This window comes from Diuraphis noxia, unplaced genomic scaffold (assembly GCF_037042655.1).
Source record: "Diuraphis noxia isolate RWA-SAM2 unplaced genomic scaffold, SU_Dnox_SAM2 contig0002, whole genome shotgun sequence".
Classification (NCBI taxonomy): domain Eukaryota; kingdom Metazoa; phylum Arthropoda; class Insecta; order Hemiptera; family Aphididae; genus Diuraphis; species Diuraphis noxia.
Window position 1 is genome coordinate 33,860,735 of NW_028301712.1, and position 21,480 is coordinate 33,882,214.

General features: G+C 26.8%; 4 protein-coding genes across 8 annotated transcripts in view; 2 read left to right on the forward strand and 2 right to left on the reverse strand.

The window, feature by feature from the left end:
• The window catches only part of LOC149058366 (uncharacterized), a 476,835-nt gene that overhangs the window by 368,714 nt on the left and 86,641 nt on the right, over window positions 1-21,480 (reverse strand). The gene's annotated exons all lie outside the window — the stretch shown is intronic.
• Window positions 2,251-7,047, forward strand: LOC107165310 (very long chain fatty acid elongase 4-like). Of its 3 annotated transcripts, none has more exons than XM_015513504.2 (7): window positions 2,251-2,631; window positions 3,587-3,675; window positions 3,823-4,010; window positions 4,081-4,161; window positions 4,612-4,794; window positions 5,909-6,058; window positions 6,179-7,047. In XM_015513504.2, the coding sequence occupies exons 1-7, from the start codon at window positions 2,612-2,614 to the stop codon at window positions 6,224-6,226; spliced, it is 759 nt and encodes a 252-aa protein (XP_015368990.1). In that variant the 5' UTR covers window positions 2,251-2,611; the 3' UTR covers window positions 6,227-7,047. The 3 variants fall into 3 exon arrangements, with proteins under 3 accessions (XP_015368990.1, XP_015368976.1, XP_015368999.1); XM_015513490.2 differs by having other exon boundaries at window positions 2,256-2,631; window positions 4,612-4,905; XM_015513513.2 differs by having other exon boundaries at window positions 2,256-2,477; window positions 4,612-4,905.
• On the reverse strand, window positions 7,832-9,122 carry CSN7 (COP9 signalosome subunit 7). The gene has a single exon (XM_015513388.2). It carries the CDS (start codon window positions 8,986-8,988, stop codon window positions 8,227-8,229), a length of 762 nt encoding a protein of 253 aa, XP_015368874.2. The 5' UTR covers window positions 8,989-9,122; the 3' UTR covers window positions 7,832-8,226.
• On the forward strand, window positions 9,460-15,641 carry Rep (Rab escort protein). Its single transcript, XM_015513940.2, has 9 exons — window positions 9,460-9,726; window positions 12,703-12,769; window positions 12,860-13,057; window positions 13,117-13,297; window positions 13,391-13,851; window positions 13,927-14,252; window positions 14,321-14,466; window positions 14,523-14,711; window positions 14,782-15,641. The coding sequence occupies exons 1-9, from the start codon at window positions 9,678-9,680 to the stop codon at window positions 14,917-14,919; spliced, it is 1,755 nt and encodes a 584-aa protein (XP_015369426.1). The 5' UTR covers window positions 9,460-9,677; the 3' UTR covers window positions 14,920-15,641.

The following is a 21,480-nucleotide window of genomic DNA, read 5'->3' on the forward strand; positions in this document are numbered from 1 at the left end:
AAAATATTTAAATTTATATAGTAAAAAATACAATGAAATAAAGTCATAAAGACGAGATGTTAATGTTGTTTCTAGTACCTAATTTGTTATGTATTTCTTAAAACATTCGCCATAAAAGTATTTAAAGAATTACAAAAAAATATCAATAATATTATATATTATATAATATCTAATAAATACATATAGTAATGAAAATTGAAATCTATGTATTTCATCGAGTTAAGGACGATGGTGCAAAAATAAATGTGCGGGAACCATTATTTTGGAAGTTATAGCCATCCAAAGTTTGAGATTTTACGTTTATACGCATACGCGCTAAATACTAATTTAATACCGCGCACATCGCCTATATACGCACGTCCACTGTGGGTAAGTGACTTAACAAGTAAACTGAAACTTAATTAACTCTTTGAGGGGCGAAAATTTAAAAAATGCGGGAAATTATATAGATGTTTATAAGCTGATAATAAGGTGGTTGGTATGCTGATGACCACCGTCGAAAAAATATTAAAAATAATTTAAAACGTGGTTAATTTATAGTAACCATATCGCACTTGAACGGTAAAAAAAAATGGTTAGCATACTAACCACTTCCCCTCAAAGAGTCATGTATTTAAACTCAAGGGACCTCCCGGTTCCCGGAGCCTATCGACTCCGGTCGCCGGACTCGATGGCCAGATAAAGTAAAATGAGTACCTATAAGTGGCTCCCATCGACTGCTGGCTCCGGTCACCAAATTCAACCAATATATGTTTTTGAAATCTTGTCGGGTACAAAATGTCGACCCTCTAACAGAGTTTTTCGGGTTGTGTTCCGTAGTAAACGACCCTGTCGATGGAGTTAGAGGCCACACCCACAATACCATCGAGTCTGCAGAGTTGGATTCTGAAACCGAATCTTTGATAGAGTCTGGAGACAAATCCGAAACACCTTTTGTTTAGTTTTAAAATAAATACAATTTTAAAATTGGTTTTAATTTTTTACAGTGTAGTGACCTGTATCCTATATGGTTTTCATTGTAAAAAAAAAAAACAAAAAAATATCCCTTAATTTGCTAGCAAGTATGCACATTTGTATGGGCAGCGTTTGAAAACGTCGGAATTGTAATGCACCATTATAACATAGATAAAAAAAAATTAAAAAATTAATCAAATATCATAATTCATAATAATGATACCTACATATTATAAATTACCTGCATGAACCCAACATTTCGGTCTAATGAAAAATATCTGATACTTATTTTTATAGACAACTTTTAATTTGAAAATTGAAATAAATATGAAAGTTTCAAAAGTAGTAAAATAATTATAGGTAGTTTAAATATATTTTTATTTAAATAGGTATCTACATTATTATATAGATTATAATATTTATTTCTGCAAAATAATAATTGTTTTATATTATTGCATGCATGTTGTATAGGATAAATTATTAAATAAACATAATTATTTATTCATTATTGCAACATGATTATAATAATTAATTGAAATGACTATCTTGAGTATTGAGTCCTGCAGTATGGTAGCATACACAAAAGCAGTAGATTTCCTATTCGATTCACTGACAAATGAGATCGTTCTCAAAGACTAAACCAAGTACTAACTGAACAGTGGATGTATGGAACACTAAGAAACACCTTATACCTATGTCCTATATATACCTACTTATGGATTATAATGTCTTATTAAAATATAATAATTGAGTCTATATGAATTTGTAGAAATACATTTCCCTTTTATAGCTTATTATATAGAATGAAAGTGAATAATAATTCAAAATTGAAATTTTAACTTTAATTTTTTAAGTCTTTTAGATTCTGAACGAAGTGATGAATGTATTGATTTTACAATGATGTGTGTTTTTTTTTTTTTGTGTCTATGTACCTACAGCATAACTAGTCGAAATAATGCTTCAATTTCAAACTGTGGGGGTGGTTTCCGATGTAAAAGTGAATATCCTTAGTGCATTATAGAGGTCAAAGGTAAACATTTTCCAATAGTTTTTTAACATTGGTATTACTTTTTCATTTTTAGTATTTTCAATTAAGCTTTTTATATACATTTCACGAATTTTGGTTCTTTTTTTTCGATACAATTCATACACTCTCCTAATATCTCACTTATAATAACTCGCAGTGGTTAATAATACATAACAAAATATTATAATATTATATTATACATAATGCATCATAGGTACTGCAGCGGCTAAGCATGCGCAATGGTTTTTTGAACATTGATCTTCTCTCGTTCGTCGGTCGGCATCGGTGTGTTTATCTTCATAGTAGTACGTTGTTGTACGGCAAGTACGCACGCCACTGTATAATATTGTGCACATCGATATTCGTTTTACATTTCCGTACACGTTTGAAAAAAAAAAAAAAAATTGATTTGGTTGTATTAAATAATAATTACATCGTTTATTGTCATCATAATATGAGCTAAGCCTAGTGCTCATATACGCCGTTACACAACTAGGTACACAAGCCATTAATTTTTTTTTTTTTATTCAGTGCCAGTTAGAGTCTATGTTATATTAAAATATAATATATAAATACACATAGTCTTAAGCGGTTCACAAACACTGAAATATAAATTCAATACAAATAACAATGTATACTGCACCAAACGAGTGAGTTTTTAACACCTATAATAGTATTATGTTGTCCTATCTATTAGAACGTTACCTACTTAATTAGGCATATAACGACAATACATATATATTTTAAATATTTTTTCAAATACAGTTTCTGAAAGGAGATTAAAAATTGGAATTAAAATATTAACGGCATTTCATATTACTTTGATATAGTTACATAAGTATTAGTCAATGATTTAAAATAGTAGGAATTAGTACCTATATTATTAAACAGCTAGGGAGCATCTCAACACATGGTTTTATGATAACGGATTAAAAAATGCTTTCATGAAAGCAAATTAATTGACTAGGTTACTCAAACCTCAAAACCTTAACAGGACGCTATACGCGCATGTAAACTCTTTTCGTCTTACTGATAGATAACATGAAACATTTTCCGTTTAGCTCTACCTATTATCAAACTTAAATTGAGAATATTATTTCTTTGGCCCTTTGTAGGCTAGGCTTTTTGTATTTTAATTTTAGTGCAGATTATGAGAATTTTAAAGATGTAAATTAAACGTAGACATTGAACAATTTATGTGGGTATAATGACTATAATGTCCTATTAACTTGATATTTTTAATTCTTAATAATGGTATTCATCATCACACGTATGAGTGTAAAATGCCTATACAGAGCCCCGTTTAATAGGCACTATAAGTACATCCTATTATAAATTATGATCAGTTCACATAATATTTTGCGTCGGAATTAGACAAATTACTATTTAGTTTAAATTATAGATTTTTATTTTATTTTAATAGTGTAGAAAATAAATGTTTTCTGAATTTTTTGTGTCTGTGTGTGGGGGGGGGGGACTAAGCCTTCCTAATTTGATTTACTATAGTACTATACAATAAAAAAAAACTACAAAATATATAGATACAATAGATTTTTGGTTATTCTATAAGTGGTTTTTATTAATAATTAATTGATATTTTTTTAGAGAATTTACAGTATTCCATTTAGATTACAACTTATCTACATTATTTGAACAAGTGGAACATTTTAATCAATGGACTGAATCGCTAAGTGGTAATTATGTTTGATGTTAATCATAATTATTAAATTGTATTTAAATTTAAAAGAACCAATAAAGAAATATTAAAATTTTATATAATTTGTTCTGTGATATCATTATTTTATATTAGTGACAATATGATTTTTTTATTGTTACAATAGATTCTAGAACCAGAGGGTGGTGGATGGTAAATTCAGTTTTCACTACATTTACTATAGCTCTTTGTTACCTTTTAATAGTATGGCTGACTCCACTGTATATGAAAAATCGCACAGCATACAACTTAAGAAATGTTCTAATAATATACAATATCATAATGATAATAACAAATTTATTCATAATAATAGAAGTAATGAAAATTAGATTCATTAAATTCATCATTAATTAGTATCTAAAAACTTATATAAATATATTTCCAGATGATATTGATGACTACTAAATTAAACTATAGTTGGATGTGTCAGCCAATAACCTATGTCAATGCAGAAGCTGAGCTTAGGGTAAATCTTGATGTTGAATGTTGATAGTAATTAATTTTAAATTTCAATTGGAAAATATTAAAAAACTTTTCTTAAAATAATATGCATAAAAATTATAAATGGGGTATTAAGTTATAATTTTTTATTAGTATAATAGTATATTAATGTTGGATAGAGAAAGGTATATTTATCAGTTTACCATACAAAAATTACACATTATTCTTATGTATTACAGTATTAGTATGCATTCAAAATTGCATTCAAATAAATTTTAGAAAATATTAGTAACTAACATGAACAGACAGAAAATAATTAGTTTATTTTGACTGGTTAAAAGAAATATAGTATACCTATACTATAATATAAAATATTAAAATACTTAACTTGAATTGTATTCAATTTAACACATTTAAAGTTAACACTAAATTAAATCAAATAAGAAAATATTTTAATATAATTTATTTATTGCAGATAGCAACAGCAGTTTGGTTATATTATATAGTTAAATTTTTTGAATTATTGGACACTATATTTTTGATACTCAGGAAGAAAGATAATCAACTATCATTTCTTCATGTCTACCATCATTCAACAATGTTCATATTCTCGTGGCTAGGAACAAAATATGTACCTGGAGGCTCAGCATTTCTACCGGTATTAATCAACAGTACTGTACATGTTATAATGTATTCTTACTATACATTAGCAGCAATGCAATGTTCAAAAATCTTCAAATACAAAAAATATGTTACAATCATTCAATTGGTAAAAATAATCATTATTTAATTATAGTTATAGATCAGATATAAATTAGTTATAGGGTAATATAGACAAAATTACTTGAGATGCTGTTTTCTGCCAGTCACTATATATTTACTTAGTTACCAAGTTAATACATTAGACACTCTTTTGAGCGGATCCCTTGAAGTGTCTTAAACAAGTTTCAATGTATTAGAATTAGTAAATTCAATAATTTTGTAGAAGTTACCTATATTTTAACACATCTATTTTATATATGTATTTCAAAGTTTTGATTCAATATGAGTATTGTCAGTTAATATTTTAGCAAAACATAAAATATATCTAATATAGTACATAGGAAGGTTGTATTATAAGAAATTCATTAAAATATTATTAAACTTATATAATATAAAATATTATATTGACCTGAAAATAATGAATATTTTATAGGGATTAATATTTCACAGCTATTTTTATTTCAGCTTTTTAAAATTGATTTTTAGAATAAGAAAAATCAGTTATTAAGAGATTAGTTAGTTATGTTGTATATGAATATCTACGTTAAAATTCTCATGTTACATCTATATAACCAATACAATTTTGGCTATTAGGTATAATCAGCTCAGTGTTCATTGCTTAAACATTAAAATATACAAATACAATGCTTTGATGAAATAATGGCATAAATTTAAGTACAGTAAAATCTCGTTAAGACAAAATCGCTTAGGACCGTCCAATTTTTTTTGTCTTATAATGGAGTTTCAGACTTTAAGACAGGGGATCACCATTCACACTCATTATATAATTGTTCGAATTATCGGGGTTTCTGTCTAACAGAAGTTCTGTCTTATTGAAGTTTTACTGTACCTACAAATAAATAATTATCAATTTTTTTTTATGTAATGCAATAGGAAATATGTTCTAATCTTTAATGATACAAGTGTACTTATGGCTATTACTTTATTCTTCACCCCTTTCTCATTTTTAAGTCTTTATAATCTCATTTCCTATATATTTTTGTTTTTAGGCTCAATTTTCATTTGCTCTACCATTAGGCATAAATGCCATACAAAGTGAGTGTAAATGGCCATTATGGATGAAATATTTATTTGTCTTTTATATTATTACAATGCTGATTTTATTTGGAGACTTTTATAAGAAAAATTATGTTAAAAAAGTATGTAAAATAATTATATAATCACTTATTAATAACTTATATTTTACTGTTAAATAAGTATATAAATGTATAATACAATATAAAAAAAATTAACTAAATAGGTACAAAATGTTGTTATAGATAAGCAACAATGAAAGTGAAGTCGGACAATGTTTAAAGAAATTGTGATATTTTAATTAAACATTCAATTAAGCCTAAAAAGTATTTATTTTTTAATAGAAATTAATGTATACAAATAATGAATTAGAGGTAGCATTACATTAATATATGTTATAACTTTTTTTCAATCATGTGATATTTAAATATTTTTGTAGTTAAAATTTATATTTTACCCATTATACTATCTACACAAGACACTTCTTGCTAGTACAAAATTTTAAATTTTAAATTTTTTGCCTTATCTATTAATGTTCTCCCATTTGTAAACATGTATCTACCGTAATAAATTATTAAAATATTTGATTATTTACTAGTAATTAAATTACATTAAATCATTTCAATTGTTATTAGATTTTATCATGTAATATTATTTTTAAAATATGGTATTAGGCTAGGTATGGTATTGGAATATAATATATTTGTTTTGCACTTAATATGTATTTTGTAACTACTTTTTCTAATTGACTTAGTTGTAAGGTACCTAACATATAACAATAAAATTGTATATATTAAGATATTCACTGTATTGATTTTTGTTTATTATTTTTTTAATTTATGGTTTCATCTAATCACTAAAAAGATGAATAATTCAACTAATACTAATAAGTCCCTATTCTTGACATTCTTGAACAATGAACTCAGGGTTTATAGCTCCCCCTTAACAAATTTAAAACCATATTATAAGATTAATTTAAAATGAGAGGCGGCCATCTCTCGATATTTTGACTTCACAACGCCACTGTATACATTTAGTTTTATTAACAATGTAACATAATAATTATTAATTTATTAAGTGTAGTAATAAATATAAATAATTAAAAATACAATAATATATGTGGTTAGTGGTATTGATGAATAGTAAAATTATTAAAATTGTTACAAAATTAAGTAAAGAAGTGATATTGCATCTTTTCTTTATTTCGTGTTCAATTATAATACCTCAAAAATATTTTACTCATCCAAACGACCATACGATAATATTCTAATAAATGCATACCTGCATCTTACAAGATAATATCATACCTGGAAAAAAGTTAAAAAATTACTTTGACATGATATATTTATATGCATACTGTTGAAAAATTAAAATAAATAAGTAAAATTTAAAATCCATACTAATCTAACCTTAATGTATGAAATCTAGAATCTATAATTAAATACTAATAACAGCAAATCAAGCAAATTATCTTGAATTAACCTCAGGCCCACGTCTAACTCAAGTGAAAAACATAAACTATACCTCTCAGAACATTATTAAATTTACAACTTTCCATATCAAATTAACTAACAATAAATAAATCGATTTAATTAATAATCTAATCTGTTTTACCAGGATTCAGCTTTGAAATGTGGCAAAACCTTCCAAACATTTCAGTTTATCACATATAGTTAAGTTATCACGGTGGTGAATAACTATTAAACATCTTTATACTTAAAAACTAATTACTTCAATGATTAAATGTCTAAGGCACAATACTCCTCAAACCATAATAAATTAAACTCATAACAGTTAAATAATTATCCTTCTTCTAACTCCCAGGAATCATCTGCAGAGGAACCAAGATAATTTAGCCTAAATATCTTAGGTAATTAAATAATAATTATCTAGTCATGTGGTGCTGCATAGTGGCTTTTTATTTAAGCGAGTATTTAAGAATTTGTTAATAATTTAAATAATATATCACTCATCATACTTGCTGATAGAAAGTTAGTTTATATTGTAAATAATTATAAGCAATATTTACAAAAAAAAAAAAATCTTTATTAATATAAAGATTATGATAGGTTGGTGGATACATCATACATCAAAAAGTAAGTTTTGTATATCCAGTACCAAAATCTAACACAAAATTAAATTAAAAAGATTATTAGGAAAAATAATTATATAGTTATGGCTTATATCTGCTCATTTCTACATATTAAAACCATTTTATACAAAAAAAAATCATAATTATAATGATTATAAATTAATGTAATATGTGAATTATTATAAGGTATTGTACAGTTCTTTACTTGTTCCAAAATTTAGCACCACTAGGTTTTGTTCCTTTAACACTTTTTTTTGTAGGACCACTAGTATCCACTGACATTTCTTCATCTTGTATTTGAGTTCTTATTGCTTTTTTCACACTAGCAACTTCATTGTCGACAGCAGCGCGGTGTTTCAGTACATCTTGTTTAGTTCGATTAGCATCAACAATTCGAGCTTGAACTGTAGAAAGAACACTCTCACAGGAATCACACCACTGTTGTAATATGTCTATCATGTTGTCAGTATCGTTAATTCCAACGTCCCTACCAACTGTCCAATCAACTTCTAGATAATCACTCCGTTGGTCGAGTTCGCCAGAAACCACATTGGAATAGATCGCTTCAATGATTAAGTCCTCTAAGTCCCTGACATTATCAACATCCAACTCTTTCAAGAGAACATCATAAGGTATTCTTTTCATTTTATTGGCCAATGTAACAATTGTTAAATATTGTAGTTTTTTTATCTGGGGTTCACTGAGTTCTGGAAGATATTCTTTTTTTTCCAAATAATCCAAATACGTACCTTGCGAAAAAATACGTAACGCATGTAAATATGGAGCATGAGATGTGGTTTCTAATGCAATAACGTTAGGGCATTCTAAGAGTTCCGCAAATACAAATGTGTCAACACAATCCAACGCTTGTTTAATAACTTCCACTAAACTCTCTCCTTCCAATTTTAGGGCTTGAACAACGAACTGTTGCAGAGGTTTCTCAATTACTTTTTCTTGAGACATTTCGAACAGATATTTAAGTTATAAACAGAGACCTTGCAACTTCGGTACTAACCATAGAACATAATACTATAATAGAAGCGAGAAGCGACAGCTCACAGCTCACACTGCTCACAGCTATCAAAATCCCATTGATCACCGAAAAATATTTCTGTTGACCTTGAGCTGGTGGCTCGGCATGATGTTGGCAGCGGATGACCGGTATGATGTTGTAACCGTATCGCAATTCTTAGGGCCAGTTGTAAGTATTGTACCGCCTCTGTGGTATAACTGGTATAACATAGTTTTAAGTTGTAAATGTATTATGCATAAGGTAGTATAAAAAATGAGAATTGAGGTTTCAACAGCCTGTAACCGTGGTATGGGATAAATAGAATTATTGATAATTTTACTATTTTTTTTTCTTCACATACTGTGAATAGTGTTAAGTGATAAATGATAATATACGATGGTCGATGATTACTGATTACATATTACATTTATAAATCGGTGAGAGACGGACGTGGTGTCACGGTTATCACCGATGTTAAATACTTGAATTATTACTTAATCATTAATTTGCCTTCCGTTTTGCAATTTATTTTTAGGCATTCTCTGCCGTCAATAGTAAATCATTTGCCTAATAAATCATTCGAAAGGAAGCGGCTAGCGCTGTGAGATAATTCTATAAATTACAAACAATTTACTTCAATATGGAGGACAACCTGCCATCCAAGTATGAAGTGATCGTCATTGGCACTGGTAATAAGATCCATATGTGTATAATTATTTTTACAATTTGGGGTGTAGTGTAAGCATCTTAATTATCATATTTTGTATTTATTTTTATTCTTTTATTCTGCACCTTACATGGGTTGGGTGGTCACCGAGAATCGATAAATGATATAATTAAGGAGGTCAATTAAGGTACTAAATTTTAATGTTTAATTTCATTCTCCAATATATATCCCATGACTGAGTAAAATTGTTTGTATTACATTATACAAATCAAATAATTTATATTTAAGAACAATTTGTTTTTATTTTCATTGTTTTGTAAATATTTAAAGATAATTGTCATTTTTTTCTAGTACAAAAAAACTTAAGTTATATAATATAATCAATACATAATTAATATGGAAATTTGAATTTTAACAAATTCTTTACCTACCATGAACTTTTTATTTAAAAAAAGTAATAATAATATTTTCATATTATGAAATCTAGAATTTATAATAATATATTATATAAATACTAAAGTATACATTACAGTTATAGTTTAAAACTTTTCAGTTATTAACTATTACTCATTAGCTAGTAAAAAGTTATCAATCCTATTATTATTATCAAATATTTAATTGATGGATTATTATATTTAACTTTGATCATATTAGATTTTTAAGTATTTAAAGTTTAGATAATGATAGTAAAGGAGCATTGAATACCCTGAGTAATGTGTGTATCATATTTTTAGTTATTTAAACTGCAATGATATTTTAAACTCATATTAGAAAGTCTTTATTAAACACGTTGACTGCCATGCGGCCGCCGGCATCCGTATAAAAATACTTAGGTATTGATAACTTTTAGACCGCTAGCTGCCGCACCATATCATTCGTAGGAGGCCATATGGCTGCGGACTGTCGTAAATTAATTTATATTTATATTACTAACTTTTCCCTGATGCTACAATAATGATCTTTAAAATACACTGTGGCGTAGTGGGAATAATTGAATTTTTTTTTTTTTATGTAATAAACATAATTTTAACATTTTTTTTTTTTTGTATTTTAAATTTTTTTTCTAATTCAATAGTATATATAGGTACAAATACAAATTTATAATAACACTGAAAAATATACATGGTGTACCCATTACAAATATTCTCGAGGTTGCATGGCAGTTAACATGTTAAAAAGCTTTGATTTAAAATTTAAAACTAATCATTAAAAAAATTAAAACCTATAAGATTTAAGACCCATTTTAAACCCATTTACCTAAAATGTAATTATTTATTTAGTTATAAATATTAGGCACTTCAAACTATGTAATACACAATAATTGACAAACATAACTTAAATTAAAATAGTTCCCCTATAAATACTTTGTATCCTAATGTATGTTAATATCATTACATTATATTTGTATATATTAAGTATACAGTTTCTGTAATTTTCTATTATATTATATCTAACATTGTAATGTGTAGATCGTAGAGTTTGAATTAAAGGATATATCAGTCATAAAATGTGCTTAAAATAAAAAAAGGATTTTGTTACTAAAAAAAGTTAAATATATTAAGTTTCTACCAAATGATTATTTTGTTTAAAAAAAAATCTTCACAACATTAGCAAGTATTTAATATATCACCTTGTAGCAGAATATGTCTTGACATAACAGAATATTCAGCCTATTTTTCATATTTTAGAATTTATTATATTATTGTCTATAAAAAATTATGTTTTCTTAATTTCTCGAATTGATTTTTTCTAGCTACAATTTTTCCTAGACCAAAACAAATTTTTATTTAAGAATTGAATAAATTAAAAATCATTCAATTATTAACATTTTTTATATTTAAATAATTTAACTGTTACCAAACAAATGGTGCATAACAGATTTATTGGTTTTATTTAACTATTTTGAAAAAAAATTTTTATATTTAAAAGTTTAAGTAATATTTAGAGAATATTTTAGAGTATTTAGAACATCTTAGCATCATATTTTAAGCTTTTAAAAACCTAAAAATCTGCTATTTAAATTTATATACATGGTTTGGTTAGCACTTCATTTAATGGTTGTGTAATCAGATATTCTATTATGGTCTATTGGTCATGGTAAGAGAAAGTGAATTTCCATTATCTATTATGTTATAGTCCATAAAAACTAAATAAACCATAAAATAAAAATATATATTTTCTCTATTATAGATCACTAAAAAGTAGTAAAAACTCAAATTGAATTTGAAGCTTAGTTGTTTCATATACATCGAGAAATGTATGATTGGTCTTTCTATAGTTGTTAATAATAGTAATAGTTACAAGTTAAAACTATTAACTAATGAATAAAATTTCCTAAGTTAATCATTATTATTTATCATTGTATAAATGTATATTATTACTATGTATGTGTATTTTGTTTGAACACCAATTAATATTGGTGATATTTTGTAATTTTGGTAATTATTATTCTTTACTGGTGTTCTATTGGGAACATAGTAAGATTTTTATTTATATTATAATATTTTATTGATATTGTTTTACTATACCTTGAATTGGTGTTGCAATTGTGACTAAGTACCATGTTCTACACAGTAAATTATTCATCTAAATGCCCGGAGGATATACACACAGTGTTAATTTTTGTTAATTTTATTGGTTTAAAATTTAAATAGAAAAATGTTGTCTGGTATATAATGTATAAAATTCTATATTTATAAATTATTTGTTTGTTAATGCCAATCAATTGGCATAGTTAACAATTATAAGTAATTTCGTTAAAAATTGTTGCTGTCTTACAATTTTTTATATATATATTAAAAATCAAACAATACTATTGAGAATTTAAAAACATTTCTATCGTTAACATTGTAAAGCTAACTTAGTGGAAAACTATATGAGCTTTATTTGTAATTTTGGGATCCATGAATAGATTAGAGTGGTTGTTAAAAGTGTAGTGTTTTTGTTTCATTGATTTATAAGCTAAAAATATAATACATATTAAATAAAATGATTTCAGGTATGACTGAGTCAATTGTTGCAGCTGCTGCTAGTCGAATTGGAAAACGAGTTTTACATTTAGATAGGTATATTATGTTCTACTAAAAATTGCTCAAAATATTCTATTTCAAAATCATATTGTACCTAATTATAAATATTTGTATTGGTTCTTATAGAAATGATTATTATGGTGGTATGTGGGCATCATTTACATTTGAAGCTCTTCAAAAGTGGTTAGATGAATGTAGAAATGGAAAAACAAATGATTTTGTGAAAACATCTTCTTCATTAGTGCAAGACACTGAGAAGTCTATAACTATAGGCAATCAATTTTCCACTGTATTCAATATTGAAGAAAAATGGTTTATACCTGAGTATGATAATTTTAATATTTTAAGTTTTAAGTTTTCATTAAAACTATATTTTATTTTAGAAAACTTCCTTCAGTTGGTAATTTACTCAGTGCAAAAATTACCCAAACTGAAGATAGTCCAAAAGAAAGTAAAGATGGATTGACTGAAGCTGAAGCTACATTAAAACAGAATGATAAACTTTGGTGTCAGGCTAAAATTAAAACCCTGGGACGTAAATTTAACCTGGATTTAGCACCAAAAGTTAGTTTCATTATATTTACTATTGTTCAAAGCTATTTCTATTTCTATTTGTTTTATGAAACCACATTATATTTATAAATTAATCTGTTGCAGTTACTTTTCTCCCGTGGCACTCTGGTAGAACTTCTTATTTCATCAAATATCTCTCGTTATGCTGAATTTCGATGTGTAAATCGTATTCTTACATGGCAGTCTGATAAATTAGAAACAGTTCCATGTTCTCGAGCAGATGTTTTTGCTACTAAGAATGTTGGACTTATTGAAAAACGACAATTAATGCAACTATTGACTTTGTGTGTTGAATATAAGCCAGAGAGTGGTGAATTTAAAGGATTTGAAGATAAAACATTAAAACAATACTTAGAAAGCAAAGGCTTAACTGAAAATCTAATGCATTATGTATTATATGCTATTGCTATGTCAAATGATACAACACCATGTATGGTTGGTGTTGAAAGAACCCAACGATTCTTAAGTAGCCTCGGTCGTTATGGTAACACACCATTTTTGTGGCCCATGTATGGTACTGGAGAACTTCCACAATGTTTTTGCCGGTATGTAAATAAATTCATTTTAAAGTAACTATCTATTGTTGTACACAGTGAAATAACTTTATTTTTGTGCTTTAGGCTATGCGCTGTTTTTGGAGGTGTGTATCATCTGAAACGGGCAGCTGATAGTATTATAGCAGACAACAATGAATGTAAAGCTATTTTATCTGATGGATCAAGGCTTGATTGTGATCATCTTGTAATGGGTGTTGCTGATGCTCCGCCAGAGTTTTTAGGCTCTGTTCCTAAAGCAGGTCTTTCAAGAGGCATTTTTATAATTGATAGATCAATATCTACCACGGACAAAGAGTCTTTGACATTACTTCAATTTCCAATTAAAGGAAAAGAGCCAATAACAGTAATTGAAGCAGGACCATCCACTCATGTTTGCCCACCAGGACTATGTAAGTAAACAATTAGGCATAATTTTATTTAACTACCTATTTACTTTATATTAACATAAACATTCTAGATTTACTACACATGACCACTAAACAAATTGATAATGCAGTTAATGATTTAAAACCGGCTGTTGATGCATTATTACATTCGGAATATGCAGATGGCACTACAATTAGAATAAATACCGATACTCAATCAACCCAAACGTCAAAAGAGGTATTTTAATTTTGTTTTATATATTTTCATTGAAGTATTAATATGAGGTCTTTTAGGGGGATTCGTCTGCATCAAGTGGGGAGTCAAACATACTAAATGAGTCATTAAAGCCTCAAATATTGTATGCGTTATATTTTAATTGTCCTGAAACATCTGAATATGATCTATCACAAAATGTTCCGAGTAATGTACATTTGTGTTCAGGACCTGATCTAGATGTTGATTATGAGTTTGCTGTTAAACAAGTAAAATAAAAATAATTTGTTATATACATATTTTTTAAAGATATTTTATATTATTTTTTAATTATTCCAGGCAAAATCTATTTTTTCAAAAATGTACCCAGATTCTGAATTTTTGCCCCGTGCTCCTGATCCTGAAGAACTATCTCTTGAAGTTGATGAAGCTGCTGGCCCTCCCTTCCAAAGTTCTGAAGAACCTAAAGAAGAATGAATTAACTTATAAAATATCCTGCATTCGCTTTAATTTTTTTATGATGGCTATTATTTCACCAATTTAATCTAAGATAATAGTTAGCTTTTTATACTTGTATAACTGGTTTATTATCTAGCGATCTAAAAATAATATATATTTAAACAATATTTATATTTTATTTAATAAATCTGATAAAAGGAGTTCATAATAGAAAAGTAGTAATTATTATTAATATTATTTTTATTGAATATTTAAGTGAAAATATAATTTTTGTTCACTTAAATATATGACATCTTACTATATTAATTTACCGATTATAATATAATGCCTTTATTATGAGATTGAGATTCAATACTTTACACTTTGAAATGCTAAATTCAAAATTCAATTTTTCAGTTTTGATAAGAATATAATGTAATTGCATAAATGAACACTATTTAAAAAAATTTCATTTTTATTACATGATTTGAATAGAAAAATATCTAAGTTACAAGATTTTTGTTTTGTCATTAATATTTATCAACTGTAACATCTAGCATAAAATATTTATTATTATATCTAAAATATGAACTCCTCTTAACTACATTCCCAAGTTTTTTTAATAAAAATATTATTTGGCAACTGTACTCCGTTTCAAAAGAGAACTTACCAGATATCAACCGGTTTCAATCTAATGGCACACACCTCATCCCACTATAGAACCTGCTTTCCGGGGTATTTAAAAAAAAAATTTTTATATTATTGAAAACAAAATTATATAAAAAAAAAAACATATATCTATTAACAAATTTTTTTTTGGAAAATGATGATTCCCCCCCCCCCCTATCGGGTCTCAAGAGCCGCCTCTAGGTGTATAACATTGAGACTTCATATTTAAAAATAACTCGTACAATAGTGACCAGTAGAGGGAGAAATTTGGGATCCGTTTTGCCATGACAATCATTCCACACGCGCAGTACTGATATATTCTATTTTGAAACAGAGTATAATTGTTTTTAATTTCTATACTATTTAATTTATCACTAAATTATAGATTTTTAGAAAATACAGTTTTATTCAAAGTAGTAAAATATCACTTCATCTTAAATGATTTTGTATGAAAAAAGTTATAAATATCTTAAATGCATTCAGTTAATGTTTCAAAATATTATTTTTAGTATGTTTTGCATATTTTAACTGTGTATTAAATTATTCTAATATTGAGTAATATTTAAATAAGTAATGAAAATGTTTACTTACAGTTAGTATCTTAGTACATATTATATTAGTATCTTTAAATCCATTTATTATTCACTTAAGATGGATCTGATGATTCGTTACTTTTACTAGGTAAATTTTTTAAACAGCTCCAGTTAACATTGCATAGGTATTTGCTTGAATAATTGAAATTTGTAATGCATTTAGAAATATAATTTTTCATGTTGTATGTCAATATAAAATATTTGTTTGATATTAGTTTAATTATGTTAAAAACAACTTGTTTTGGTTCCTTTTTGCATCTAAATTTTCTAGTCAGTGGATTTGATTAGATTTTCACCGTTAGGTAAATAATCTTTATTAATTTTAAATCTTGTTCCTTTTTAATTTTTACCGACAACTAATTTAAGTTTTATTTTTTGTTTACTCTACATTTTACTATTAGATCTTCAAAATATTATCTTATTATATTGTTTTCTATTATTTATATTTAAATCTAATTATTATAATATAGATAATAGATGTTAAAATAATACACTGTTTTTGTATCTATTGTTTTTTGCAATACCTTACTTGGTGATTTGGTTTTTAATTTTTATACATAGAAAAAATATACTTATCCAAATTGTATATAGTGTTTTATAAATCTGTATTTATCACATTCCTTTATTCAGTTCCTACTAACATTACTAAATACAAATTTACTTGGTTTTGTCTTTAGTACCTACGAGAAATGTATTCAAATATTTATTTTAGATTCTTTACATACTTTTACCATGTATACTTTTTGCATTATCTCTGATACTTTAATTATTTCTGGTTTCATATGGTTTAAGATAGTTATAAGTGGAGGGTCTGATTTGACCATAAGTGTCAGATTTTATTCACATCTGCACCATTTATAATAAATAGCTCAAGTTTGTAATTGCTGAATTCTTGTAAATATTTTTAGTTATAAGTAGGTACCAAATCAATATTTCTATCCAATCCATACTTTAAGCCCAGATTAAGGTGGGGGCCATGATTATCGCCTACCAGCACGGTGCTGGCAGTCCCTCCTGACTACGCCACTGACTCATATAACTTGATAGTTGGTACTGTCAAGTGGCTGAATAGTTTGCATCCCAAAAAGCGAGAAAAATTATATTTATTCACATAAAGTTTTAATTATAGTATTTAAAAAAAGTACCAATTGTAAGTAAATAAATACCATTTTTATTTAAAATATATTTATTTGTCTGAGCGGAGCGATGAATGTATTGATTTTACCATGATGTGTGTTTTTTTTTTTTTTTTTTTTGTGTCTGTCATCACGTTTTGGGGCAGTAAAAGTGCTTCGATTTTTGACTTCAGTACCTCATTTGATCAGAAAGTGAATCTAGTTGGTACTTTGGGGGGTCAAAAGTAAAATATTCTTAATACTTTTCTAAACAATCGAGAAAAACAAACTTAAAATTAAGGGAAAAACGGGAAATTTTACGCACAATCAGTTTTCGACAAAATTGATTTTGGTTTTTCATGTAACTTTAAAACAAATGACCATAGATCCATGAAATTTTCACCGAATGTTTGTATAAGTATATTCTATCCACCATTAAATTTACAAAAATTTTCGACTTAAGTTGAACTATTAAAAGGTATTTGCAATTTTCAATCATTATTAGTTTTTTTTTTAAATTAATATCGATAAAAATGTATTTGTTGGGTAGAAAAGCTTGAAAATTTAATACAAGGCTCTTAACATATTGTTACAATAGCAGTTGAAAAATAAAATAAATTCATAGTCACAATTTTTTTTATAAGCATTCAAAGTTTGAATTATGACAAAATTCAAAAAAATCACAAAAATTCACAAATTATTTTAAGCTAGAAATTCATATAAAATTTTATTTTTAAATCTAAGATTTGAAAACTTAATACAAGATTCCTTACAAGTTTGTCAATCTTTATCACAAAAAAAAATGTCCACCGGATATTCAAATTAAATTTTTGTGAGCATTTGAAATTTAAATTTTTACAACATGGGATTTTCACTTTTAGCGATTTCCTTATTTTGGTGTAACTCTAAAACAAATTACCACAGATACTTGAAATTTTGACTGAATGTTTATATAGGCGTGTTATATATTTGATAAAATTTTCAAAATATTTAGATTTGTTTTGAGCTGTTTACTGACATTTTAATTTTTCAACTTTATTAGTTTTTTTTTTCTATAAATATCGATAAAAATTTATTTGTTCGGTAGAAAAGCTTGAAAATTTAATACAAGGCTTCTAACACATTGTAACAATAGAAGTTAAAAAATATTAAAAATTCGTAGGCACAATTTTTTTTTATAAGCATTTAAAGTTCAAATTTTGACTAAAGACGTAAAAATTACGGCAATGTTCAAATTATCTTAGATAGAAATTCATAAAAGTTTTTCTTTTTAATTCTAAGATTTGAAAATTTAATACAAGTCTCCTAACATATTTTTACAATAGAAGTTGAAAAATAAAAGAAATACATAGTCACAATTTTTTTTTATAAGCATTCAAAGTTTGAATTTTTACAACATATTACGTAAAAATCACGAAAATTCGTAAATTATTTTATGCTAGAAATTCATAAAAAATTTTCCTTTTATATTTAAGATTTGAAAATTTAATACAAGGCTCATTATATATTTTTACAATAGCAATTGAAAAATAAAAGAAATATATAGTCACAATTTTTTTTTTATAAGCATTTAAAGTTCAAATTTTGACTAAATACGTAAAAAATACGGCAATATTCAAATTATCTTAGATAGAAATTCATAAAAGTTTTCCTTTTTAATTCTAAGTCTCTAAGATTTGAAAATTTAATACAAGGCTCCTAACATATTTTTACAATAGCAGTTGCAAAATAAAAGGAATATATAGTCACAATTTTTTTTTTAAGCATTCAAAGTTTGAATTTTGACAACATATGTAAAAATCACGAAAATTCGCAAATTATTTCAAACTAGAAATTCATAAAAATTTTTCTTTTTAAAACTAAGATTTGAAAATTTTTAATAATCTATAATATATCCTAGACAGATAAACCGTCTCCGCTTAGAATCGTTTTTCGTATACAATGATATAATATCATTGGATTCAAATTTAATTCCATCCATTACAGTAGGTAACCCTCTTGTAACCTACTGTACAGCAGAGCGACATCCACGACTTGCCCGCTTTTTTTTCCGTGGATTTTTTTTTTAACTACCCTCTGGGCTTAGGAGATTAGTTATATAAGTTATTATTTCTAAGCGACAGCGGGCGTTGAGTATCCTGTTTAGTATATATTATCCTTAATTTTTGATTGTGCATAGGCGAAATTAGAGGAGAGGATTGTAGGGGAATTATACCTAAAAGTCCGGCGAAAGAAAGTCCGACGAACAAAAGTCCCGCGAAAAAAAGTCCGGTTTATTTATTTACGAGGGGTAAACCACTATCGAAAATTATGTACACCAGATTATAAAGAATAAGTTTAAGGTACAGCTGCTCTAGTTCAGTTCTGCGCTTATATATGACCCGTAAACTTATAAATATGCACTAGAAATAAAAAAAGCACTTATAAAAGGTCATTAAAAAAAGGATTTATTCGTATAAATATAAAAAACAATGTAATTTATTTATAATTATTTGGTACTTAATTAATAAAAAAGATAATAAAAATAATAATATAAAAATATAACTACATGATTTTCGATTTATTGGGTATCTTTAAGCCGGACTTTTTTTCGCGGGACTTTTATGACATCGGACTTTTTTTCGTGGGACTTTTGTAACCGGACTTTTGTTCGTCGGACTTTTTTTCTCCGGACTTTTGTTCGGTGATTCGATTGTAGGAGGTATTTTAAGTACCCCCAATTTTACGATTAGTACCTTCCATATTTTTGGTATTTATGTATCAACACATTCAAAACCTCTGTTTACAAAAAAAAAAAACAAAACCAAAAACAGCTTGTTATCACTTTATCAGATACTATATACAAAGTGATCCATTTAAGTGGGTAATTATATAGTATTAATTTTTTTTTTTTAACTTCTATGTTTATGTTTTCTGGAACCGTATAATATTTTAATTTTTTGTCACCCTTATATTTATTGGTGAAACCACCACTATCAACTTTTGATTTTCAAATGGTAATATATAAAAATATCACGAATTATTAAAACACCATTTTAATTATGAATTTATGGATTAACATTTTTATTTTTCGTTGATTTGTTTGCGAGATACAGCTCCTCAAAGTATTGATGGTTAAACTGTTGAAGGAGCTGTTATAGCAGTGGCGGTTTTGATAAAACATAAAGGGGGGGGCTATTTTCAATTTTTGTGCCCCCCACCCTCCATAATAGTTGCATATATAACTTATATATATGCATATATAATTTACAGAACATAACAGTTGACACAAAAAAAATCCAAGGGGGTGGCGAGCGGGGCCTTCGCCCCCCCCCTAAAAACCGCCACTGTGTTATAGTCGATAAATACGGCATTGTTTAATCTTAATGCTATTTCTTCATTTGTAAAGATTAGGAGCTATAAATAATAAATTCGATACCGTAAGTTAATAAATGATTAGGGTTCAAAGTACTATCTTAATATTTAATTAATTGTTATTTATTTTGTTATCTTGGATTCAACGATATCGAATTTATCACTAGCTCCTGGTCTTTACAATTGTTGGAAAAATAATAAAAATCTTACTACTACTACTATTATGGGAAGTATATCTCGTAAACCACCAATGAAAAATAAAAATGTTCCACGTAAATTCGTGATAAAAATGGTTTTATTAATTCATGATATTGTTGTAGTGGTTTACCAATAAATAAAAGGGTGAAAAAATTAAAATTATATACAGTTTTAGAGAAATAAACCCTAAAAGTTAAAAAAAGAAATTCAAAAAAAGTTAATATTTTTCGAGATAACTAGAGTATCCACTTAAATGGATCACTCTGTAGCCTATCGGAGTATAGTGAATAAAACAATGTTATTCAATATTCGTACCACATAATTATACATTTTTTAGAAATTACATAGCTTCAGTAACCTTATTTTTTTTTTTTGAAATTGTGCCTATGAAATTGTGTTTACAACAATGGGTATCCCCAGAAATTTTCTAGATAAGGAGGGGGAGGGGTAAAATTAATTGAAAAAATATATGAAGATTTTTTTATGCGTTTAATACTTACATTTTTAAAATAATCTATGTTAACTCAATTGGCGCGTTATAGATAATGCTTTGGAAAACAAATTTAAAATTCTAGGGGGGGGGGCAAGTGCTCTGTATTGCCACCCTGGAGACGCACTTACCATACCTATAACTATTTTCCATAGTCTAAAGTTCTATACTCTATAGTATA